Here is a 26,925-nt window from a genome sequence, read left to right on the forward strand (position 1 = left end):
GTCCTGTCACAGCCACTGCTGCAGACATGCTGAATCGTGCGGATGCCCATATTGGAGCCGACCGGCGTATCACAACTCGCCAATTGTCTCTACAGTCGTCGGACAGCATGGGAAGTTCGTCTGCAATGATTGAGGCTCTCGGATATTCAAAGAGATGCTCACGATGGGTTCCACGAATGCTCACAGCGGACCACAATATTCAGAGAAAGGCCATTTTGTCTTAACTGTTGGAGCATTTTGAGACCGACATAGAGGCCTTTCTGTCACGGATCATTACGGGGGACAAAAGCTGGGTGGACCACTTTCTGCTAGAAACAAAAAAGCAGTCAATGGAGTGGCATTATCCTCATTCACCACAAAAGAAGAAATTCAAGACAACCCCCTGTGCTGGAAAAGTCATGGTGACCGTCTTCTGTGATTGTGATGGCGTCATTCTCGTGGATGTGATGTGAAGAGGCTCAACCATCAACTCAGAGGCATACGTGAAGACTCTGAATAAACTCAAGAACCGTTTCTGACGTGTTCGATCAGACAAGAATCCAACAGAAATCTTGCTCCAACACGATATTGCACGCCCAGAGACAAGTCTGAGAACCCGTGAACAAATTGCCAAGTTCGGTTGGACATCATTGGCTCATCCACCCTACCTTCCAGACCTGGCACCCTCGGAAGATGATGAGAGTGTCAGTCATGCAGTGAACACATGGCTATGCCCCACAGGACAAGAACTTCTATCGGCAGGGAATACATGATCTTCCACAACATTGGCGTATGGCGATAGCATGTGATGGATACTACATAGAAAAATGGGACATGGACAAGACATGTTGATGTATATTGTCACCAAATTCTTACTCTTAAAAATAAATATGTTCTGAAAAAAAAAGAAGTGGGATATTACCTATTGAACGACCCACGTATTTTGCAACGAAATGGATTGTAATATTATTGCAACTTGAAGCGAAAAAAGCACTGTGGACAGAATCAGATTGATTGGGAGGTGGAATTTATTTTAATGTTGTCAGGCATTTATAGTGCTTCATAAAGAAATAGACCGAAACCTTCAGATACTGCAAGTCGTTTGTTTAAATACGTGTTTGAGGGCAAGTTTTTTGCTTAAATAATGTGTTTGTGGCCGACTTATTTATCGTTAAGTATCTCTCTGGATTGTGTGTGAAAGTTTTGCAACCATCAGTGGTCAATATTTATGTGGTTTCACTAGCTAACCTCAGTACAACTAAGGTACTTGAACTATTAAAAGCCAAATAAGGGATGCAAAGAAAACCTATAGATCTCGAAGGGAAAGGTATTGAGTACAATATGATGACTGTATAAAAATTTGCACTGGACTGGCAGCTAAACTTAACCTTAAACAAACCAATTTTTCGCAAGATGTGACAGCAGCTCATAACACTCTGTTCCTTTTAGTAATTCTCGGTGCAGTTTTATGTAACAAGTGAAAAAACTGGTGCTTCGACTGTCTAAAATATGAAATGCAGATTCCCCTGCCTTAAGCTCCTGGTATAGTGTATGAAATTCCCCTTCTGTGTTTCGTAATGACCGTTTTTGGGCGCCACTCTGCTTTGTGTTGTTCTGCACTTCTGTATTCCTTCTATAATATACAACTGTCCTTGCAGACTGCAAACCACTTGAGTCAAATAAATGTAATTCTTATATGAATATACACTCCAGCATCTACATGTATAAGCTACCGTATTGCATATGTGCACTTCACACGTAAAGATCACATCGCTTGAATTGATTTGATGTTCCATGTCGTGACGGACAGTGTGAATAAAGCTTGACGTGAAGGTGCCGTGACGTGACAGTGCCGTGATGGCCATTGTGAATTGGCCTAAACCTAGACAGTGCCATCACATGGCGTGGCAGAATGGGACTGCCACTGTGCATGCCACCATTTGGAATGCATCTCAGAATATTTAGATGGGACATGACGTGACATGACGGACAGTGTGCATTAGCCTTAACTCGTCTTCCTAATACAGGAATATTTTTGTAAAAAATTACTTTTACTTCAAAAGCAAATATGTTGAAGATTCTTGCCGTTTGTGGCTCAGATTTAGCAACAGTTGTGGAATTGGTTTCTTCTATGTTGGGAAACAGTTTTATTGATTTTGACGCTATATTATGACGTCTATGTGGTTTTCCCTTAAGCTACAGTTCTGGTGGTTTATTTGGTACTTTAAATAATGAAGGTATTACTTCCCATGTTGGCTATCTGTCCCATATTCCACCACAGATGAGGTATCTTATTCTTGCCGCTGCTGAAATGTATTACGCTACGCTCCCGTTTGTAAAAACCATTGTACTACCCAAAATAAACAAATATTATTCGCTTTCGCTTTCACGATCGCGCGGAACTCAACAGTTTTACTTACTGGCGCGCTGCAGTAGGCATCCAAATCGAGGAGAGATGAAGTGTCGCGACTGTGTGTTAGACTGTGGTTACATTGTAGTTATACGGCGTTCAGTTGTTAACGCGGAAGACAATTCTTGCGTCTCGCAACCCGGCGCAAATGGAAATAAGATCCATATTTGGCGCCTCGGCGGTAGCGCGTTCGATATATATCGGTCGGAGACAGGCCGCTATATCAATATGCAACGCTTCTTGGCTAATAACCCCAATTGTGTGTTTGCAAATAATAATGTCTTCTGATTTTTTTTCATGATATCCGTCACCAACTCCTTTAAAGACTATTTACAGGGTACACAGAGACGTTCAAGCAATCTATCTTCACGCATTTCATAAGTGAATTCTAATGAATGTATTTTACGAGTAACAGATCCTTCTCCTGTAAAGTTCACCGGAAATTGCAGCAGGTATTTGCCTAACTTAGCGTTGTTGTCTTTCGTTAAGGACGGAAACAAATTACTCCAACTGAACTAATTTCCCTGGAACCCCAGGTACATAAAATGTAGCGATAAAAATATGCACTAATAATTGTTTCTCAGTACATAATACATCTAAAACTTTGTTGTTAGACAATTCCTTAAACCGTCTACGAACTTGACGGAAACGTAGGTGTCCTATAGATTCGATTTATAACGATTACGAACAAACGGAAATCACGTATATTTACCTTATTAACTAGTAACTACGTGAAGTTGGCAACAGTGGTGCATACCCATGTTGCGTTTGAGAAATGGTTGCGGACTGTTGTGTTTTATTTTGATGTACTACTTGTAATTCTTAAGAAAGGTGTTAGTTTTCTTGCAGCATAGAGTTATATAGTTTAAAAGCTAAGTTGCATTTATTAGCTAGGTGATTATGCCTAAAAAGAACAAACCGAACAGGAGCTGGGGCAGCGATGGAGGAATTCGTGATCCAGGCAAATATTATTTCGGTGAGTAATTTTCACACGTGAAACACTACTGTATACGTAACAGTGAAGCACATTTCATGTTTCTTCGTAAATGTAGATGTAGTTGTACATGTTTCTTATTCGGTTTTCCAGTACGCAGATCATTCACAATCAATATGGCCTCTTTCAAAGTGCACATTTTTCCGTATAAACAAAACAAAGCGTGCATGCCAAATTAACGTTCGTAAATGATCAGTAGGACAGAGGCTAGTGTGGGTTCCGTAACTTATATTCATTTGTTGTGGTCCCTTGAGATAACTTATTAACATAGGTTATTTGTATTTCGACGGCCTTCGCCGATCATGTAGTTTCGATTAAGCTTTAATTTTGTATCATGGGAGATAGCGCACAGTATTCTAACCACTTGACCATTATTTCTCTTTCTGTATGCAACCTCGAGGTGACATAACTAGTAGAAGGTAACACTAACAGTTTTCAGTGTCGACAAACAAATTGAATCGGCGTAGATTAGAACATTGGTCTTCCAAATAATGCAAAGGTTCGATGTTCAAATCCCTAACGATTCAAGTTCCCATAATTCAGTAAAAATTATATCAACATAAAAAATTTACCCTGTGCCATAGATTGGTTACTTGTTAATATTTCGTGTACACACACACAGGTAAACAAGATAAAAATAAAAAAAGGTCTGTGCTCAGAATTATCAGAAATCATCTTCAATAGCGGTAGGTAATTTTTTAATGTTTTTGGTAACTGACTAGTCAGTTAAATTTTCCAGTAACGACACAGCTACCTTTGTCATCATGATGTTATTACTATGTAGGTTTTCTATGTTGTCAGCCAGGTGGTCCAGACATACTTGTTTCAAAAATTTGTTTTAATTAAGGTACATCAAAACCAGTATACAAATCGGCTGAGCTATGTCTGTAAACTCTACCTTTAACAGAGTCCTTGAGCGGAGCATATGGTCACGTGCTATGTAAGTGACTATGTTTGAGATGTCAGAAAGCACTTACACGCATTGTAGTAACAAATCAACAATTATTTGTGGAGGCCAAGACCAGCGTCAGCTCGAAACGGAGAATTGCAAAGATTCAAGATGGGGAAATGCTTTCCAACAAGGAAATTCTTCTTGGCAGCTCCTAATGAGATTAAAGAAATATGAGCACCTAATATTCTAGTCCTCACTGATGTTATGAAATTGGACAAATTATAAGTAAAAGCTAAATTAATTCCTAGTATCTAGAATGTATTGTAGGCTTCAAAATATGCAAAGCTGAGGTAGAGCGGAAGTTATCAAATTGTTTTTGGAAGAATTAAAGATGAAAACTAAAGGTTGTGGACAACTTCCAACTCCCATGAGGCATGGTATGTGGAAGTGTACTGTGCTAAAAATATTCCATACGTTTGTTGCTCCTTTCACATGGGAATGATGATTTGAATCAAATAAGTGTAGTAAACATGGGCTTTGAATAGTATATCTTAAGATAGGTTGGTTGATTTGGGGGAGGGGACCAAACAGCGAGGTCATTGTTCCCATCAGATTAGGGAAAGATGGGAAGGACATCGACCTGCCCTTTCGGAGGGACCATCCCATCATTTGCCTGAATCAGTTTGGGAAAATCGTGGAAAACTTATTCCAGAAAGACAGAACGTGGATTTGAACTGTTGTCCTCCCGAATGCAAGTCCAATGTGCTAACCACTGCACCACCTCGCTCAGTACTTATCTTAATAGCTATGAACCCATCTTCAGTACTGTGAAACAAATGTTCTAATGCAAGCTATTTGCTTTCCATATTGTGGAAGAAAGTAGTAGGGACCAAAACAAGAAAAATGGAATAGTAAACATGGGTTGTAAGATACGGAAGCGTCCCCCCCCCCCCCCCCCCCCCCCGCTTTGACCCATGACGTCACAAATGTGGCGGAAACGACCATAAACCACGATTCCAATATGGCGCATATAAAGTTGTTATGTACACATTATATATATAAACACACACAGACTGATAAGCAACTTTTTCTCCATTTAGTTGGAATGCTTTGTAGAGAGAATAAATTAACAACTCTGGCAATAAAATTGAATCAGTGTGGAATGTTGTTAGAAGAGAGACAGGAAAAGTAACCAGAGGGGTAGGTAGTATTACTATTAAAGAGAATGAGACCATCATAATCAACAGTACACAAGTAACTAATGTATTTAACAACCATTTCATTTATTTATTCATCCAGAAATCTTGTGTTATTACACATAGATGTAGGATAATTGACATTTAACATGCTTTGATACGTAAATATACTTATTTTGTAGGTATTCAGTTACATGCATAAGTATAGACATTCTTAAGATATACATTTATATAAATTATATGCTGTACATAGCGAATCATAACTTTCTTGGTATGTTGCATACGGTCATCAGATAATGATTACAGAGTAACACTATTTACATTGTGTTATCATAAGTGCAGATGAGCCATAACAAGGAACAGTTATATCTGTAAATAGAGTCAAATAAGTCAGTTGAAAGTAATATTTTAACACATGCAGTAAAATACATTACAAAAAATTGTTTTAGATTACTATTCATAAATTCTTCCACAGAATAGAAGCAGTGCTTCTGTATGATTGACTTTATTTTGGATCTGAATCCTTTCTGGCAAGACCTGACATTTTCAGGTAGCTTCTTGTACAGAAGTACTCCCCTGTGCCTTACACTACTGTGCCCTTTATGAAGCCATTGATCAGCTATAAATATGTCATTGGAATGACAAGTATCATGATAGTGGACATCTCTATTTTTGGTAAATATATGAAGATTTTCATGAATAAAACACACTGTTTCATGAATATAGATACAAAGCACTGGCAAAATACTGAGCTCCTTAGAGATGTTAAGTGGTGGAAGACAGGGGTACTTGTTTCATTGTCTTAATTATTCGCTTCTGCACAATAAATACATTCTTATGGGAAAAGCCCTAAAAAGGAATGCAGTATGTAATTATTGAGTGTACTAATGCAAAGTAGCCACATTTTAGTGTTTCGATATCAACAGATTTTACTTGAAATACTATGTATGTCCCACTGTAGTGTGTCATCTATCCACACTCCAAGGATTTTTGTGGCTCTTTCTCGCTGTATGGGCACATTCTCAATCCTGATATCATCTATCACAGACGATACCTTTTGTGTCGAGTGGAAATTTAAATACACTGTTTTATCTGTATTTAGGAGAAGTTTGTTTTTGTTCAACCAGTTTACCAGACTACAATTTGTATCAGCAATTGTTGAGTTGATGAGGACAGTGATTTGAAAACAGTATATTGGTGTCGTCAGCAAACATTACCAGTAGACCTTCCTGAATGCTTTGGGGCAGATCATTGATGAATATTAGAAATAAAAGGGGACCAAGTGTAGAACCTTGGGGAATACCTTGTCTTACAACTTGCTCCTCTGATCGAGCATTTTCACCAATTTTTGATGTAATCACTACTTTCTGTACTCCGTCTGAGAGATATGACCTAAACCAGTCATTGCAATATCCCCTGATCCCATAACGTAGTAGTCTCTCCAAAAGTAATTCATGGTTGACAAGATCAAAAGCTTTAGTGAGATCAAAAAACACACATGTTGTGTATTTTCTATCATTGAGTGCCCTATAGATTTAATTTAAAAATGAGTATAATGCCCCATTTATTGATCTCCCTTTCCTAAACCCAAACTGGTGAGGTCTTAGTATGCAGTTACTTTCCAAGAAATTTATAACACGGTCATATACTGATTTTTCGAGGACTTTTGATGAGCTTAATAAGACTGAGATGGGTCTGTAGTTGTTTACATCACTCCTTTCCCCTTTTTTAAACAGAGGAATAACTTTGGCTGCTTTAAAAATTCTAGGAAATTGACCTGATGATAAAGAGCAGTTTATTATATCTGACAGTGGTTCACGCACATGATGGCAGACTCGTTTTAAAAGGCAATCAGATATACCATCAAGACCACAGGAATGTTTGTTTGGTCTCTGCCTTATAATGTTGCAGATTTCATTTGGTGTGACTGGGCCAAGGAAAATTGATTGTGGGAATACTGCTGAATCTGAGTGATGAGCGAGTGCAGGAGTCTTGATTAAAGAAAAAAACTTGTCACCAATATTTGTGAAATGGTCATTAACTATTTCACATAATTGCTTAGGGTCAGTGATAACACCATCCTGATCTTTAATGCTGGTTATTGAATGTGTCTTGTCTTTTTTGCCAACTGTTTCATTTATCAATCTCCACACGGCTTTTGATTTACTACTTGAGTTGATAATGAATTGCCTATTATGCATTTTCTTTGCTTCATGAATTACCTTGTTTAGAATTCTTTTATACTGCTTGAAATAGTTACGGAATACCTCACTGTCTATAGTTTTACTGTAGGCATATAGCAGTCTCTTATTTCTGCAAGAGGTTCCTATTCCTGGTGTTAACAATTTATTATTGGACAGTTGAGATGTGTATTTTTTTAGCTGTAAGTTTGATTGGGAATGCCACTTCATAGCAGTGTTGCAAGATACTCATAAATTCATTAACCTTTCTGTCAGCATTGCTGGCACAATAGACACCTTTCCACTCAGCTTTATGGAGCAGAAGTGAGAAATGTGCTATATTATTTTTATTGCCAGTTGACCTTTTGTAAGTCTGTTGGGAAGGTTCTGTCTGTCTATTTGCATCTTGCATGGTCATATTCATTATCAAGCAGTTGTGATCTGATATACCGTTGGAGATGTCTAGTTTGCAGACAGATGACATGTCAGTGTTAACCAAAATAGCATCTATTGCAGAGGAACTGGTATTAGTTGTTCTGGTAGGTTTTTTGTTTAAGTTTATCATGTTATAACATTGCAATATATTCACTATTTCCCTGGAAACAGTGGATTCTACTAGGAAATCTATATTAAAGTTTCCACATAAGATAATACTGAGATATTTTAAACTGTACTGTTGTAGTAGCATATCTAGTTTGGAGGTGAATATTTGTATGTTACCATCAGGTGGTCTGTAGATACATATAACTAAAAGCTTAATAGATTTAACTTCTACTGTGACGTGTTCAAAATGCTTTTCACAGTTCATATACTTGGTTTCAATTAATGGATTACATTCTACATTCTCGGACAAGTATTAGACAGCCATCTCCCTTTTTATTAGTTCTGCAAAAATTGTTAACCATTTGAAAGCCTGGAAGGGAAAAATAGGCAGCTTCATTACCTTTAAGCCAATGCTCGGCTATACAAAGCACATCTATAGTGTCTCTAAAGCTTTCTAAAAATATTTGTAGTTCTAAACTTTTGTTCCTTATGCTTTGCATATTCTGGAAGAAAACACAAAATTTTGACTTTTTGTGTGAGTACACTGGTTTTTTAAGTGAGTGGGACTCTGGCACATTACTGGGTACAACATTTACTCTGTAACTCTTTTTGTTCTTTAGACTAAAAAGATTTCCTTTGAGAGTTAACTATTGCAGGAATAGGCAGCTGTGATAAGCAATCACTAGTTTTATCTATATTAGGTGTGCTGAATTGAGCTCTGATGTTGGTATGATCCAAACCATTTTTGCACTTAGGTACCAAATTTTCGAGAGACCTGTCAGATGTAACAGTAGCATTGGGGGTGATATTCAGTTCTATGTAGCCGAGTGGTATTGTGGGCCTACTTTGTACTTTTGTTTTCTTTACAGTTTCTGTTATGAATTTAGCGATTTCATTTCTACCTAAGTTGTTAAGGTGAAATCCATTGTGTGTGTATAGATCTCTACTAAATTCACTTGCTTTTATTAAGGTAACATTTGCGTGTTTTGAGCATAATTTATGTATCTGTGAGTTAGTACTTGCTACTTCTACATTCACACATGACCAATTTGGAAGATCATGTCTGAATGGCACGTCAACCGGAAACACTTTTTTTTAGATACAATGCAAGGTAACTTCCTTCTTAGAGTAGTTATCAGGTATTGACTGTTGGTGCAAGCAATATCGTTTGTTCCTGCTACAATTATCACAATATCAGATGTGCTTGTTGTGGCAGAGTTTTGGTTTATGTTTTTCAGGACAAAGTTTGCTCTGAACTTGGGATAAACATAACCTGAACATTCGAAGTCTATATCTTCATTTAAGAATTTAGATACATTGCGGGCTTGGCTGTCGCCCAATACAATAGCTTTGAAATTTTTGTCACACGAATTTTGTTTACCGAGAAGGTTCGTTTTTACTTCCACTGTATTTTGAAAATTATCGATTGATAATTTCGCGGGATTTACCTGCACTGTTTTTGGCCACATGTTGGTTTTACCTGACGAAAGAGATGTACGCACAGTACCTTTTGAGGTGCTGATGATGTGTTTAGTATTTGATTTCTTGAATGGGGCACTGGAGACATGATCCTTGTTCACACATATGCAGTTACCTGTAACGGGATTATTTTGCACATGTGAATCACACGAACACACAGGTAGATCACTTTCTGCTTTGAACAATTTTTTTTTATCATTTCTTCATTTGTCATCTTGAGGTCTTCATATTCTAAACGTGCCGCGGCTAATCACCTTTTAATACACTTATTCGCTTCTCCTGTGACGCCAAAAGAACTTAGAGATTGCCGACTGCTGACCGCTCAGCAGATAGATTTTCCATCACAGTTTCGTATTTCTTCACGAGCTGTTAATGTTCAGGGCGTATTGCTCCTATTTCTTCTTTCAGTGCACTAATTTCTTTTTCCTGTAATATTAGCGAGTCCTTTATACCGTTTTCTATTAGGCGCTCACTACATGTACGGCACTGCCACTGATCTCCATCTTTTATGAGATTTCTTAAGTCTAGGAGAAAAAATTGGTGAGAATGGTTCAAAAGAAAAAGCCAGGCAGTACATGGAAAAGTCAGTTTTGAAAAATTTTAGTCAGATTAAGTTTCACCTAACAACCTCTTGTGAAATAATTAAAATTATTAACTTTGAAAAATAAATGTTCTGTTGGAGTAGATGGAGTCTCTAATAAGATATTAAAACAATGTGGAGGAATTGCAGCTGATGATTTGCATATGAATAATTTGAAGTAGTCAGCAAAAAATACACTTGGGAAAAATAGCGAAGTTTAGCTTTTTATATCTCTGGCAGTAACTGCGGGATGAACCTGGAACCTTGCATGCAATAACTTAAAAGCACATGGTCATTACCCCCAGGGGCTCGGCTTTCATTTGCTGGGTACAGGCTTAGCGACCCCAGGGTTCCTGAGCTGGGGACCACTGCCAGTTCCTCTGTCGCTCTGGGCATGCTTCACTGACCACTGTGTGTTGTGGCGGTGGAACGTTGTGTGTCTCAGGGATCAGGGTTCTTGGCTTGATAGCCCAAATCGCGAGGACGGAATAAATCTCTACAAAAAGCCCCTTAGTCTCAAGGTGTGCTGCGCGCAGATGGGATCAATGACTGTTGAGGTGGAGCAGTCGTTAGCGGGCAACCTCTGGGGAACCTGCCAAACCTCAGTCATATAAGGCCTACTCAGACACGTTGGGCTCTGAGTGGACCCATATTTCCCTAGCTGCTCATGGGACCAAAATGGATCATCTGAAATTTTCTTTACCCCCTCGCAATGGAAAGGGTGGGCTGCTGGAAGGTACCAACATCCAGTCTAACGAGAGAGCTTGTGTAGGCAGTTCTCCTGATTCAGTCACTAGTAACAGAATGCATACTGTTTCACAGAATGTGTTTCTTATAGTTAAAAGAAAAGAGGGGAGTTCTGAAAAAGTTTAGCTATTTTATATACAAAAAGGTTTAGGAGATGTTGCTGGCAATGTAAAATCTGTTAAGTGCTTGCGCACTGGGACCCTGTTGGTTGAAGCATCTAGCTCCCAACAAGTCAAGAACCTTCAGAAAGCTCAGTGCCACAGGGAGTATGCAATAGAAACAGAATTGCACAACACCTTGAACTTCAGTAAAGGTGTTGACTTGCAGGGATCCAGTTGACATTCCCCGAGAACAACTGAAAGCCGAATGGTCCTGGGAAGGCATTGTCGACGTGCGGAATGTTATGAAATGGGTGGATGGCGATCTCATAAAGTCAGACTCTTTTATCCTCACTAGTAACAGCAGCAAACTACCAGAGCATGTGAAGGCAGGTTTCTTGCACCTCAGTGTACGACCTTATTACTCAAATCCAATGCGGTGTTCTAAATGCCAGCACTTTGGGCAAACTACTTTGGGCTGTAAAGGAGAAGCCACTTGCGGGAAGTGCGGTAAAGCACCTCTCCTCCAAAGTGTGTTAACTTCTCTGGGGATCACCCAGTGTGGAGCAGGGACTGCAGAGATTTCCTTGAGGAGCGGAAGATGTAAGAGATCAAAATGATGAAGCTCCTCCTGTATGGTGAAGCCAAGAAGTTGTACAAATCCATGCAGCCACCCACAGTTGCTACATTCTATTCTGTTCTGAAACAGCCAGTCCTGAAAACTGATGCCACTACACAAATAGAGGTTGCTACTGTCAGCACTAGCACAGCTGTGTTTGTCAATGTACATGTGCTGCTGCAGTTCCTTTAAAGCCTACCCCACCCCCCTCCCAAAAAAAAAGAGAAAAAAAAACAAGCTTCAGACAAGGCCGTGGTTGTGGACGTTCCTGCCCCTCCTCAGGTTAAGTCTTGTGCACCGCCCAATGCTGCTCCACCCTCTCCCACTTCTGAGGTAGTGACTCCAACGCCACCTCAGACCAAAAAATCGAAATCAAAAGTCAAGGAATAGGCCGCTGAAGGAGATGGGCGGTACACAGTCCGATGTTGTCGATGTCATTCTATCTGACGTTTCTCTCGCATCTTCTTCAGAGGCAATGGAGGTTGATGCCAGGCTGCGCAGTCGTCTCGCCCAAAAACTGAGCCTCTGCCCATTGTGGGTTCCCCTCCACAGCAGAAAGTCAGGATGAAAGAACCCTCCTAGCATAGCAACATCCCCTGTGCCTGTGTTTACAGGAAACACATTTAAAAGCGTCTGATGCTCTTGTACTAAGGGACCACTTGCTGTATCGCAAGAATGAACTGACTGGGGAAAGGGCCAAAGGAGGGGTTGCTGTGTTCGTCAATAACAGGCACCACGCCTCTGCTCTCCCCCTGGATACTGACCTGCAAGCAGTTGCAGTTGACATTCATGCACATCAGAGGCTTACAGTTTGCTCTCTTTATTTACCTCCACTGGATGCAGTACACTCTGAGGCTCTCACATATCTTATGGAACCACTCCCCTGAACATTTCTCCTCCTGGGAGACTTAAATGCCCATCATGTCCTGTGGGGCTCAACCTCTACTTTGACCTCGGGGTCGAGCCTTGGAGAGCCTTCTGACATCTCGAGAGCTATGCATCATAAACACTGGTACTCAGACTCATTTCTGTGCTGCTACTGGGTCATCATCAGCCATTGACCTATCTCTTTGCTCTCCAGCCCTTGCTGCATCTGTTCACTGGGAGGTCATTGACGACCTCTATTCCAGTGACCACTTCCCCATCCACATTCACCTACTGGATGGTGTGTTGCTGGAACAGAAGCCACCAACGTGGATGATAGGCAGGGCTAACTGGACACTGTACAACCAGTTGGCTGTGTTTGAACATCGAGACAGTGTCTGGGAATGGGTGGATCACATCACATGTGATCCATCATGTTGCTGACCTATCCATTCCAAAATCTTTCAACCCTCCTATGAGGCGACCTGTGCCTTGGTGGACAGGCAAATGCCATTCAGCTATCCGGGACAGGCGTGCAGCTCTTCGACAGTTTGTTCCACGAAAGTATGGGAAGCCATCCAGAGGATTTCCGGAACAGACAGCCGTTTACTGATAGCAGCAGTGCCGAAACAGGTGCCTCCAAACAACTCCCAGAGACAATGCTCAGATGCTGGCCAAGCATTTAGCACAAACTACTGCCAATGCATGCAGGATCTGGTGTTTCATCACTACCGTGGGACTGTAGAGAGGGCAAAGTTGGACTTCAGGTCCAACAGTTCTGAGGCATACAATTCCCCTTTCTCAATGTGTGAGCTCGAATCGGCACTGGCAGCGACTTACGACACTGTGCCCGGTTATGACAACATTCGGTACTGCATGCTTGGACATTTGCCAGCAGTGTCCAAGGAAATCATCCTCAAATATTTTAATCTAATATGGCAGACAAATAACTTCCCCAACTCACGGAGGGAGGCAATTGTGATCCTTCTCCTCAAACCAGGAAAGGATCTCACATGTACCAGTAGTTATCGGAGAATCGCCTTAATGTGCTGTGTAGAAAAGACAATGGAGCGAATGATTAACTGTTGTCTGGTCTGGTTGTTAGAGACCAGGCAACTCCTTAGCCACTCTGTGTGGATTCCAAAGATTTCGGTCCACTGTCGACAACCTGACACTCCTAGAGGCAGCTATTTAGCAGGCTTTCCTCTGTAAGCATCACAGTATTGGCATTTTCTTCGATATAAGTAAGGCATACGATACTACTTGGAAACACTGTATCCTCACACAACTGCTTCAATGGGGCTTTTGTGGCCACCTCCCCATTTTCATTCAGTCTTTCCTGTCTCAGCAGTTTTTTAGGATCAGAGTTGGTGACACGCTGTCTGATCGGTTTGAGAAGGAGAATGATGTTTCTGAGGACAGTGTTTTAAGTGTTACCCTCTTTGTCATAGCCATCAACAGTATCACATCTACAGTACGAAGTCCTGTACAGTGCTCCTTATGTGTGGACAATTTTGCAGTTTTCTGTTCCTCCTCCACTGTCGCAATGGCGAGCAGTCAGTTGCAACTTACAGTGTGGCGGTCAGAGGAGTGGGCTGCAAAGACGCGTTTCAGTTTTCTGCTGATCAGTGTGTGTGTGTGTGTGTGTGTGTGTGTGTGTGTGCATTTTAATAGTTCTCGTCGTCTTTTTAGTTGGCCTGCTTTGAAGGTGGGGACACCATCCTACACACTGCGGTTTCTGGGCCTCATCTTTGACTCCAGATTGTCATGGTTGCCACACCTGTGAGACTTGAAAGCCAGAACCCTGAAGGCACTGAACGTCCTCAATTATCCACAGGTTTTGGGGAGCGGACAGGGTGTGTCTCCTCCAGTTTTATCGGGCTTTTGTGTGTTCGTGGCTAGACTATGGCAAGGCCCTCTTATTTGCGTATCATTGACGCTGTCCACAATGAGGGGATTCGGCTGGCCATGGGTGCTTATCAGACCAGTCCCATACCGAGCCTTGGTGCCAGCTGCTTATGGTGAGCCAAGTGTGCAAATTCCTCGCAGCTCCATCTTCACCTGCACACCGTACTGTTGTTCATTCACATCGGGAGTGCCTTCTTGCCAACTGGCCACGAGCCACGATGACATTTGGGATCCGCGTGCAGTGTCTGCTGGAGTTACTCGGTGCGGCGCCAGTCCAACCTCAAATCCAGGGTTTTAACCGTCTGCCGGTATGGATACTTAAGAGGCCAAGAGCTATTTTAGATTTGGTGTGGTACAGGAGAGAGAGCCCTCCTGCTTCAGTTTTTAATGCGGTATTTTCTGCCACTTTAACTGAGCATCACAACCCTGTAGCTGTTTTTACGGTTGGGTCTAAGCAGGGTGCCTCAATTGGTTGATCTGTCGTTTTCCCGGATCGTGTCCTCAAGGTCAGACTGCCTCCCGAATTTACCAACTTTGACACAGGATTGTATGTGATCTTGCGGGCACTGGAGTAGATTTCTTGTGTTTTCAGATTCTTTGAGTGTCCTTCACTCTCTCCAACATTTGTGTCCAGCAGATGAAGTAATCCAGGACACCCTCCTCCAACTACAGTGACTGGGGAAGGAGGTCCTCCTGGGTACGAGGGCACGTGGGAAATGCAGGGAAAGAAAGGGCAGGTTGACCAGCCAAGGAGGCGTGTCGCGATTATCAGATCTTTTGGTGTGCTATCACCCTGCATGTTCTCACCTTGCTGTTGAGGTAGAAAGTCCTGTGTCGATGGGAAGACGAGTGGCTAGAAGTGACAGACAACCTCCGTGTCTTCAAGCCCACAACTTGGCTGTGGAGTACTTCCTTCCAGTCACATCGACGGGATGAGGTCCTTCTTACTTGTCTTCGCACAGGCCACAGCCCTATGATGCATGTATTTTTACTCCAGCTAGTGGACCCTCCAGTGTGTTGTGCTTGTGGCATGCAGATCACAGTGCGCCACAGTTTATTGGGCTGCATTTTATTTGCCGACCAGTGGACTACAGCAGATTTGTTGGGAGCTCTGCAGTCTATTTTATGTAATGATCAAACGAATGTAGTTCGGTTTTAAAGTTTTGCGAATTGTCCAACATTTCTAAAAAAAATTTTGGGGAGACGATTTTAATGTGTCAACAGGGTGGCTGGCTCACCCACGATTTTTGTAAGTGGTCAGCCAGTCACATTTTCCTGTGCGTTTCTTTTAGCTCTTCTAAGTTTTGTTTTTCCACTGTTTTAATTTTTTGATTAGCTGTCTTCCCTCCTCATTGGTTTTAGTACATGTGAAAGTGCATGTGAAATAGTGATTGTGTGGTCGAGTACATGCGTGTGTGACAATTTTAGTTCTTCTCAACATTTGTTTGTTTTAATAAGTGTCAGGGTGGTGATAACCTCACTGTTGAGTGCCCATAAGATCCCAAGAAACACACACACACACACACACACACACACACACACACACACACACACACGCGGTCCTAGAATGTATAGTTTCGTTCTCCTAGTGATATGCAGTAGTTCACCAGTTAAGGGCAGAGTTGACAGTTTTTTATTAAAAAAAAAGGGCCAAAAATACCTGTTCCTGACCTACTTGTTTTTAAAAAGGTCTTCTACAAACTCTTTTTTAAACTGTTTTCATTAGAATGTACTAAACCACCTACAAACCTGTATTTGGTTTTGTGATGTGAGCGTATAAGACCGACAAGGTGGAGGTATATTGAAAATGGGGGGTCCATATTCCATAGTCCTTTGTTTTTATAGATGTCTCTACAGCATTCAGCTCAAAAAAATTCTTTTTGTGAAAAATGAAATGGAATAAGGAAACCAGTATAAAGAATAATAATCTCTTTTTTGTGGCTCTATTAATTTGAGGTACTCACCTTTGAAACATGTAATTTTTTGAGTTCTGTCGTATTAAAATTTCTTCCCAAGCAGTCCCATTAGTGACATCCTCTGGCTGACAGTATAGTTTTCCTCATGATATTCCACAGAAGATTAATGCAACATATTCAAGTTGGTTGAAGTAAATATAAGCTTAGGCCCCTAAAAGAGAAGTCTTCTATCTCTGAGCTCTCACACTTATAGAAATGTATCATCTTGGGCTCCTGTGTAAAGACTTTTATCATGTTTGGTAACAAGAGTTACTGAAACTCGGCTGTGGCTGCTGTTGTGCAGCAATCGGGTATGGCTCCTGCAGCAATGGGGATGCTGATTTTCTCACTTTAAAAGGAATCAGCAGCGGTTAAGCCACCATGTACCATACCAACACATTTATACAGGGTGTACACAAAGTCTGGGAACACTTTCAATTATTTATTGTACAAGAACTAAACATTGTACAGATGTCATACATATTGCATTTTGAAGAGAAACTCTGAAAGTTTTTTTTTTTTACAAACATTTGAGATGCGAACCATGAGTGACCCGGCAGACGTCAATAAGGTAATCGAATTCTTGCCATACCTGTCCCAGCATGGCATCGTCAACTGTGGCAGTCGCTTCCTATATTCTCTCCCAGAGCTCTGTTACATCACGTGGTAGAGGTGGAACATCACCAGATCTTTAATGTGTCTCCACAGAAAAAGTCTCACGGAGTGAGATCTGGTGATTGGGTAGGCCATTTCATGAAACAGCTGTCCCCTTCTGTAGCACAGCTGATCCATCAATGCAGAAGCTCTGTGTTCAGGTACCCACAAACTTCACATTGAAAATGGGGAGGAGCCCCATCTTGCTGAAAGATGAATGGAGAGTCCAATTGCATTTGAGGCATCAGCTATTGCTGCAACATGTCCAAGTACGAATATCCAGTGACAGTGCTCTCGGCGAAGAAAAATGGTCCATACAGTTTTTGACATGACAAGGCACAAAAAACATTTACCTTTGGGGAATCGTGCTCAAATTCAATGCATTCGTGTGGGTACTTCGTATCCTAGATTCGACAGTTATGCCTCTTGAATGAGGTACTACGAACAAAAGTCAAAACACTTCTCTTTGTTGTCATCATTTAGCTTCTGCACTAGCTCCAATGTGAATGATTTTGTAGACAGCTTCTGTCGCAGGACTTTCCACACAGTCATTGAAGCCATTTCAAGTTCACGGGATGCAGGCGCACAGATTTCTTTGAACTCCAAATGAATGTCTCTCATGCAAGCTCCACATTCACTTCACTCATACTGGGATGCCCATTTCTCTTTGCTGGGCACAAGCAACCCATCATAATGAATTTGTTGTGCCGGTGGTAAATGGCCTTCCTTGTTGGTGGCTTCTTACTGTGCTTGGTTCTAAACATCTGTTGAAGAGCTGTAGGACACTTGTTTTTGTCGAACTCCAACACACAGAAAGCTCGCTCCGCACCTGAACTCAATGTGTTTGTGACTAGCGCTGACTATCGGCAAATTACCAAACTACGTTGTGGCGGTATACATGAAAAAATCTTTCTGGGTTTCTCTTCAAAATGACATATGTTTGATATCTGTACAATGTTCAGTTCTTGTGCAATAAATAATTGAAAGTGCTCCTGGACTTCATGTACAGCCTGTACAATTTTTCCTGTGTACACTAATGTTCCACATTAAGTGTAAACTATATGCTACACCTTAAACCAGAATTAAAGTAGCACACCAGTAGCATTACACAATAAAAAATCATGCTAATCATTATCTACAATATGAATCCATTCCAGAAAATGTCAGGAAGACTGCTGTGAACTTCACCAAAATTTACCCAAAGTTACTTGGTGTGATGAAATGTGCTGGCTATTTATACAGTGTGTGCTCCGGCTGTTACGCAGCAATTTTACTGCTGTTATTGCCACTGCCTTGGTAATGCGCAGTTAGATTGTGGAGTTTATAAATAGTTTGATTCTATAGCTATCTGAGAAAAACTGACTGAATGTGTCACGATGAATTGTGACAAGACACCTCTTTTTTAAGTTTTTAGAGTTACTCTCACTTTCTGGTCATCAAAACTTTTGGTATTGCCTTCCACAGGGAGTACTAAACAATTGTAAAACATAAAACAAGTCAGATTTGAGTACCAATGTAATATGGGCCCATTTTCAATGCACCTCCACCTTGTCATTTTTTAGGGGCTTATATGGTTGCACTGCAAAACCAAATGGTTTTTTAGGTAGTTTAGAACATGGGCTTTCTAATGAAAATGGTTTAAAAGAGTTTGCAGAAGTCTTTTTTTTTTTTTTTTAAGCATCCCAAAAATAGCAATTGTTTGCATTTTTTAGAAAAATCATTTACTTTGCCCTTAAATTGTAAACTAATGGAAAGCAGTAGGAGAATGAAATTTTATATGCGAAGACCTTGTATTGGTAAGTTATTGTGTGCAAAGTTTTATGTTTATCCAGCAGTTACTTCAATAAATATAAGAAATTAAACTTCACGTTTTTTTGGCCGACTGCTTCAAATTATCAATATGCAACTCTCAGGAAATCATTTATTATTATTTCGCTTAAGAGAGTGCAAAATGTTGCACAGTGATGATCCTGGTTTGTTTCTGTCAAGAAAATATTAGTGGAGATATGTCTCAAAATCTCTGAAAACTCATGGGTCCACTGTTGATAGCTGCACTATGGAGACAAACAAATGACTGTATCTCCAGAAGTATTGAATTAATGATTGTGAAACTTTATCCATGTTTGTTCAGAACATGTGTGATTGTTCATACAAAATTTCATCAAAGTCCGTGATGTTCATGCAGAAACCTCTACACCACTTGGCATGGAATGACCCTACTGTCAGTTGTCTAAGTGAAGTGTGTCTGAATGTGTAAAATATAATCAAAAGAAACAGTTTTGTTTGTCTTATTTTTCTTTATTTTTAATTGTCAACAGAACATGATGACCGTGTTATGGATCCTCCAAGAAGGGTGTCTTTCAAGCCCCCCAACCGCTCAAAACGGCGAAACAAGAGCTGGGAGTTGCTGCGATCTGTTATGGATGACGATGTTGATATGTCAGGTGCAAGCACCAGCGGATCAAGATCTTATGATCGCTTGTAAGTAATATCAAAAACCTGTATACCTCTTTAAATAAATTAAGTTTTATTTTCAAAATAAAATTGTTGAGTCTAATATTATTTTTGTTTTTGTGTACTTCAGTAATCCATACAGCGGAAGGGGGGGACGCTCACACAGCAGTGGCAGTGGAAGGGTCAGAAGATCAGGTCGCAATTCACCTTCATCAAATGCCTCTGGCCATAGGCGGAAGTTAGTTCCCAACAGTTGTACTTGGTACAAAGTTGTGGTGAGTTTAAGCAATACAGTTCATACAGTATAGTTTTTGTTGGAAAAACCAGATGAATTTGACACATTTTGTTGTTAAGTTGAAACAGAGTTGTTAGAAGTGTCACGTGTCGTGTTTGTTGAAATGTAAAGCTCAGAATAAAAGTTGTTCACTTGAGTGTTACATGTACCTACTGAAATATTGCTAGTTATTATAGACTGTCGTTAGTTTCCAATAAAAAAAAAAAGTCAGACATAAAGTGAAAGTTGCTGCTTATTACTTAATGTTTCACTATAAATTCAGATTTCACGAGTTGGAACGCGACAGCACCAAATCCAGTCATAAGAGATATGATTTAGATGACAAAAAACTGGCTTACAGATGGTTCAAAGAAATAGTCATGAATTCGTCTTCATAGTTACACAGATTTTGAAGCTCAGTGCTCGGACATTAATTTTATGAAGCTGTTTGAGACACTTCTTAAAGACATCCAAGAAAAATGACTGAAAGTTTCTGGGCACTGTTGTGTATAATCTGTGAATCACTTAGAGCTTACACTAACAGAACTGAATCTAGCTGACTGCATAGTATTCTTGTCTCAAAGATTTCAAGCATGCATGTTTGATTATCGTAGATCCGGGACTGATACACAGGGCAGTCTGCGTTGTAGCTGGGAGGTGGGTAGCTCCACTTGCCCCGTACTTCCATTTAGTGATTTTGCTGTATCCTCTTTGCTTATTGCTCTCATGTCAAATGAAAACAAAACAGATTTCTGTGGCCGGGAGCTATCAAGTGAATTAAAATACATTCACATAATTACGGAAGGCTAAAGTAGGTTATTAGTTTCAGTTTTTATTGTATTTCCACCTTTCTCACAATCAAGCATTAATTGCCTTGCATAGCAATGAAGTTATTTTTGTTGGTTTGCTAAAAAAATTTGCCTTTTATAAATCTTTTCCGCTGAGCCAGTCCATTTATTTGAAACAAAGTGTTTAATTCCACACCATTGGCTAGTTTCAACTGTTCACAGCATTTCAAGTGCATGTTTTCATCTTCTAGCACATATGTCATTATGCCATAATAAAGAACCAAACATGAGATAATACAGTACTGGTACTCCAAGAAAATTTACATCCAAATCTGGACATATGAATGTGCACTTTAAGCTGAATTATGCATTTTAGTATGTTTCACGGAATTCCAATGCTCTTGGAGTATCCTCTGATGTCTTGTTTCTTTCATGATATGATATTTTAATGTTTTACATACATGAACATACTGGTTTCCCGCATTGTCGTAGCTGCGCAAGTGCGGTGGCACCTGTTATCTGCCGCTCTGTGGCAACTGCTGAAACAAACATATTTCTAACAGTTGTGGGAAAATATTGGAAATGGTGGTTTGAAAAGTGTTACTTTCAAAGTAAATTTCCATTTACACAAGATGAACTATGTGCGAGACTGTACGATGAATTTCTTAAATCGCAGAGCGTTTGACTCTCGTTTAAAAATCAACACGTCGTGAAGAATTTCAAGCCCAGATAATCAGACATTTATGTCGTTATTAAAAATTTTGCTGGCATGTTTGTGTGATATGTCTTAAAGTGTAACACGCGTAAAAAAAAGATAAACATTATATGTGAAAACTTGTATTTTCTTGCAGCTTATTAATCTTGGAGACCAATATTATATGTGAAAGCTTTGCTTTTCTTCTAACATTATGTATATTAATTTAAACCATTAACTTTTCCTATTTTTATGGTCACGTTACTGAACAATGATGTTGCTATTGGCTGACTACATCATGTGTCCTATGCTCTGAATATCCATCATCAGCTGGCGAGATCATGTGACATGAGCTATGACTGGCTGCACATCCTAATCTAGATTTCAATACTTCGGAAAGTAACATGCGATGTTTCGTGGAATTCGAATTTATACTTTTGTCATACGAAAATATGCAGCCTACATGTTACTGCACATCACAGATCTTTCGAAAATGTTTCTTTCCCCTACGTTTCGTTTAGTAAAGTGCCGGGAAATTCTACACTGTTGCATAAAACCATAACGATTCAATGGTTGATAAGTTTTACATTTCCGAGAAAAATTATACGGTCACTTAACACGGGAAAACTGTATTTTCACCAGGGGAAAGGGTATTTTTAACTGGGAAATCCGGGATTTTTTTTTCCTTGTCCACGTATACTCCCTTTCAGTGAGAACTGAACACGCAATATTGTAATTTGAAGATGAAAATGCTACGGGGGATTCTGTCACTGATAACTCATGTTGTTTCATAGTTCATGTGTGACAGCGATATGAAGTTTTTCAGATCCTGCAAGTATGAAAAAATGGAGTAAGCATATATATTAACCTATATATGGTGCTGTTAATATCTGCAAAACGGCCTTGCTGTGCTGGTACTGCGAACGGCTGAAAGCAAGGGGAAACTATGGCCGTAATTTTTCCCGAGGGCATGCAGCTTTACTGTATGATTAAATGATGATGGCGTCCTCTTGGGTAAAATATTCCGGATGTAAAATAGTCCCCCATTCGGATCTCCGGGCGGGGACTACTCAAGAGGATGTCGTTATCAGGAGAAAGAAAACTGGCGTTCTACGGATCGGAGCGTGGAATGTCAGATCCCTTAATCGGGCAGGTAGATTAGAAAATTTAAAAAGGGAAATGGATAGGTTAAAGTTAGATATTGTGGGAATTAGTGAAGTTCGGTGGCAGGAGGAACAAGACTTCTGGTCAGGTGACTACAGGGTTATAAACACAAAGCCAAATAGGGGTAATGCAGGAGTAGGTTTAATAATGAATAGGAAAATAGGAATTCGGGTAAGCTACTACAAACAGCATAGTGAACGCATTATTGTGGCCAAGATAGATACGAAGCCCACACCTACTACAGTAGTACAAGTTTATATGCCAACTAGCTCTGCAGATGACGAAGAAATTGAAGAAATGTATGATGAAATAAAAGAAATTATTCAGATAGTGAAGGGAGACGAAAATTTAATAGTCATGGGTGACTGGAATTCGAGTGTAGGAAAAGGGAGAGAAGGAAACGTAGTAGGTGAATATGGATTGGGGCTAAGAAATGAAAGAGGAAGCCGCCTGATAGAATTTTGCACAGAGCACAACTTAATCAAAGCTAACACTTGGTTTAAGAATCATGATAGAAGGTTGTATACATGGAAGAACCCTGGAGATACTAAAAGGTATCAGATAGATTATATAATGGTAAGACAGAGATTTAGGAACCAGGTTTTAAATTGTAAGACATTTCCAGGGGCAGATGTGGACTCTGACCACAATCTATTGGTTATGACCTGTAGATTAAAACTAAAGAAACTGCAAAAAGGTGGGAATTTAAGGACATGGGACCTGGATAAACTGAAAGAACCAGAGGTTGTACAGAGTTTCAGGGAGAGCATAAGGGAACAATTGAAACGAATGGGGTAAAGAAATACAGGAGAAGAAGAATGGGTAGCTCTGAGGGATGAAGTAGTGAAGGCAGCAGACGATCAAGTAGGTAAAAAGAAGAGGGTTAGTAGAAATCCTTGGGTAACAGAAGAAATATTGAATTTAATTGATGAAAGGAGAAAATATAAAAATTCAGTAAATGAAGCAGGCAAAAAGGAATACAAACGTCTCAAAAATGAGATCGACAGGAAGTGCAAAATGGCTAAGCAGGGATGGCTAGAGGACAAATGTAAGGATGTAGAGGCTTATCTCACTAGGGGTAAGATAGATACTGCCTACAGGAAAATTAAAGAGACCTTTGGAGATAAGAGAACCACATGTATGAACATAAAGAGCTCAGATGGAAACCCAGTTCTAAGCAAAGAAGGGAAAGCAGAAAGGTGGAAGGAGTATATAGACGGTCTATACAAGGGCGATGCACTTGAGGACAATATTATGGAAATGGAAGAGGATGTAGATGAAGATGAAATGGGAGATACGATACTGCGTGAAGAGTTTGACAGAGCACTGAAGGACCTGAGTCGAAACAAGGCCCCCGGAGTAGACAACATTCCATTGGAACTACTGATGGCCTTGGGAGAGCCAGTCCTGACAAAACTCTACCATCTGGTGAGCAAGATGTATGAAACAGGCGAAATACCCTCAGACTTCAAGAAGAATATAATAATTCCAATCCCAAAGAAAGCAGGTGTTGACAGATGTGAAAATTACCGAACAATCAGTTTAATAAGCCACAGCTGCAAAGTACTAACACGAATTCTTTACAGACGAATGGAAAAACTAGTAGAAGCTGACCTCGGGGAAGATCAGTTTGGATTCCGTAGAAATACTGGAACACGTGAGGCAATACTGACCTTACGACTTATCTTAGAAGAAAGATTAAGGAAAGGCAAACCTACGTTTCTAGCATTTGTAGACTTAGAGAAAGCTTTTGACAGTGTTGACTGGAATACTCTCTTTCAAATTCTAAAGGTGGCAGGGGTAAAATACAGGGAGCGAAAGGCTATTTACAACTTGTACAGAAACCAGATGGCAGTTATAAGAGTTGAGGGACATGAAAGGGAAGCAGTGGTTGGGAAGGGAGTAAGACAGGGTTGTAGCCTCTCCCCGATGTTATTCAATCTCTATATTGAGCAAGCAGTAAAGGAAACAAAAGAAAGGTTTGGAGTAGGTATTAAAATCCATGGAGAAGAAATAAAAACTTTGAGGTTCGCCGATGACATTTTAATTCTGTCAGAGACAGCAAAGGACTTGGAAGAGCAGTTGAACAGAATGGATGGTGTCTTGAAGGGAGGATATAAGATGAACATCAACAAAAGCAAAACGAGGATTATGGAATGTAGTAGAGTTAAGTCGGGTGATGGTGAGGGAATTAGATTAGGAAATGAGACAATTAAAGTAGTAAAGGAGTTTTGCTATTTGGGGAGCAAAATAAGTGATGATGGACGAAGTAGAGAGGATATAAAATGTAGACTGGCAATGGCAAGGAAATAGTTTCTGAAGAAGAGAAATTTGTTAACATCGAGTATTGATTTAAGTGTCAGGAAGTCATTTCTGAAAGTATTCGTATGGAGTGTAGCCATGTATGGAAGTGAAACATGGATGGTAAATAGTTTGGACAAGAAGAGAATAGAAGCTTTTGAAATGTGGTGCTACAGAAGAATGCTGAAGATTAGATGGGTAGATCACATAACTAATGAGGAAGTATTGAATAGGATTGGGGAGAAGAGAAGTTTGTGGCACAACTTGACCAGAAGAAGGGATCGGTTGGTAGGACATGTTCTGAGGCATCAAGGGATCACCAATTTAGTATTTGAGGGCAGCGTGGAGGGTAAAAATCATAGGAGGAGACCAAGAGATGAATACACTAAGCAGATTCAGAAGGATGTAGGTTGCAGTAGGTACTGGGAGATGAAGAAGCTTGCACAGGATAGAGTAGCATGGAGAGCTGCATCAAACCAGTCTCAGGACTGAAGACCACAACAACAACAACAACAACAATATCTGCATGCTCATATTACATTATAATTTGAAATAAATAACAACATATTTGCTGGCACCAGAAATAGGTATTAATGGTCATACAATACTTGAAAAATAGTGTTTAAAATTCCTTGGTATCCAGTTGGCTAGCTAGTTAAAATAAGTCAGTACATTAATAAACTATTCGAGAAGATGAATTTGTTGTGATTTGCCCTTAGGAGGAGCCCTCATTGTGTTGACCCAAAACAAGTGTGTTGGCTTGTCTTGCATAATTCTGCTCCATTGTCTCGTGGAATTATCTTCTGGGACAGTGGCTCTAATTTGAATCAATTGTCTACTTAGCAGGAGACAGCAGTAAGAGTCCTGTGTAATGTAGAAGAGTTCAGTTTGCAGGAGACCTTCTGAAGATCGCAGAACTCTTACCCACTCCCCAATCCATTTACTCCTTAATGGTGTTCATTTTAGTTTGTCGGACTGCAGTTCTTGTAGTCAAAATACAAGACACACAATAATTTTGTGTCAACTTCATCTCCTTGTTTATGGTTCTGAATAGTTATATTTTCCAGTGCTGAGATATTCAATAAGCTCCAGTGTAACAGAGTAAAAGTTTTTGGGAATCCCTTCCAATACAGAAAAAAATTAAAAACATAACCTAGTTGCTCTCCTACAAATTATCTTGGTATGTAGAGTCAAGGCTTGAAACTTCATTGACTATGAGGCAATACGTGAATAATTGGTGTGAAAGGAATGCAATGGAAACTTAGTGGGAAAGGGATAAGAAGGAAATAATGGCTTCCCACCACACAGGGCATTGTGTTTGTGCAACAGCAAGAGTTGAAAATTTGTGCCAGTCTGGGACTCAAACGTGGATGCTCCGCTTTTCTAAAACAGTTGCCGTAACTGCTTCAGCCATCTAGACACGCATTCCATCAGACTAAAAGTTTTATTTTCCCGCCCACCGCACCGCAGTGATGCATGCCTATTAAACCTTAGGTTCAGACCCCCCAGGGGGGTCCACAACTCTTTTGTGGGTATGTGCGTGGTGAGCACGGGGCCCTGAGGTAGTGCAGTTCTCCTTCCTTTCTGGGCTGCCCTACCCCCCTTCCCCATTCCTCCTTGTCCCCAATCCCACCCCCTCCCCCCTTACCTCCCCTTCACACTCCCCCTTCTTGGAAGTAATGTATCAAGCCTTCGTCCGGAGACGGACATTTGACAACTCCAGGATCCTGTTTCCTTTGTTTTTCTCCATCCTCATGCTTTCTTCCTCTATTGGTCTTTCCCTACGTTCACTCTTCTCTCCTTGCTTTCATGCCCTTACTTCAATCTCTGCCTCATTCTCCTTGCCCTATTCTCCTTGTCTTATTTTCTGTGTCTTATTCTCCGCTTCGGCATTTGAGATTCTTTCTTCTATCCCTCTCTCTCTCTTTCCTCTCTTTTCCTCCCTGTGCGTGTCTGAAGGCCGACCCATGCGTTCGCACGTGTAGCCTGTGACGGGGTAACGCGTAATTCACCACCCTGGGTAGACAAGGTAAGGCACGCATGTACCCCCTAGTAAAGGCCAGGCCCAGGGAGGGGTGATTGCCTGAGCTGTTACCTTTCGCACATGCCGATTGGTCCCTCCGTCCGTTTCTCGAGAGGTGTGACCAATCAC

The 26,925-nt window shown here is 40.5% G+C and overlaps 1 protein-coding gene across 1 annotated transcript in view; it reads left to right on the forward strand.

The window, feature by feature from the left end:
- The first annotated feature begins 3,139 nt into the window (after nt 1-3,139).
- The window catches only part of LOC126424820 (nuclear RNA export factor 1-like), a 156,064-nt gene continuing 132,278 nt past the window's right edge, over nt 3,140-26,925 (forward strand). Inside the window, exons 1-3 of the mRNA XM_050087613.1 lie at nt 3,140-3,365; nt 19,417-19,579; nt 19,683-19,827. Coding sequence (XP_049943570.1) covers nt 3,290-3,365; nt 19,417-19,579; nt 19,683-19,827 — 384 coding nt within the window. The 5' untranslated portion in view covers nt 3,140-3,289. The remainder of the gene's footprint in view (nt 3,366-19,416; nt 19,580-19,682; nt 19,828-26,925) is intronic.

Source organism: Schistocerca serialis, chromosome 10 (genome assembly GCF_023864345.2).
Source record: "Schistocerca serialis cubense isolate TAMUIC-IGC-003099 chromosome 10, iqSchSeri2.2, whole genome shotgun sequence".
NCBI classification, from domain to species: domain Eukaryota; kingdom Metazoa; phylum Arthropoda; class Insecta; order Orthoptera; family Acrididae; genus Schistocerca; species Schistocerca serialis.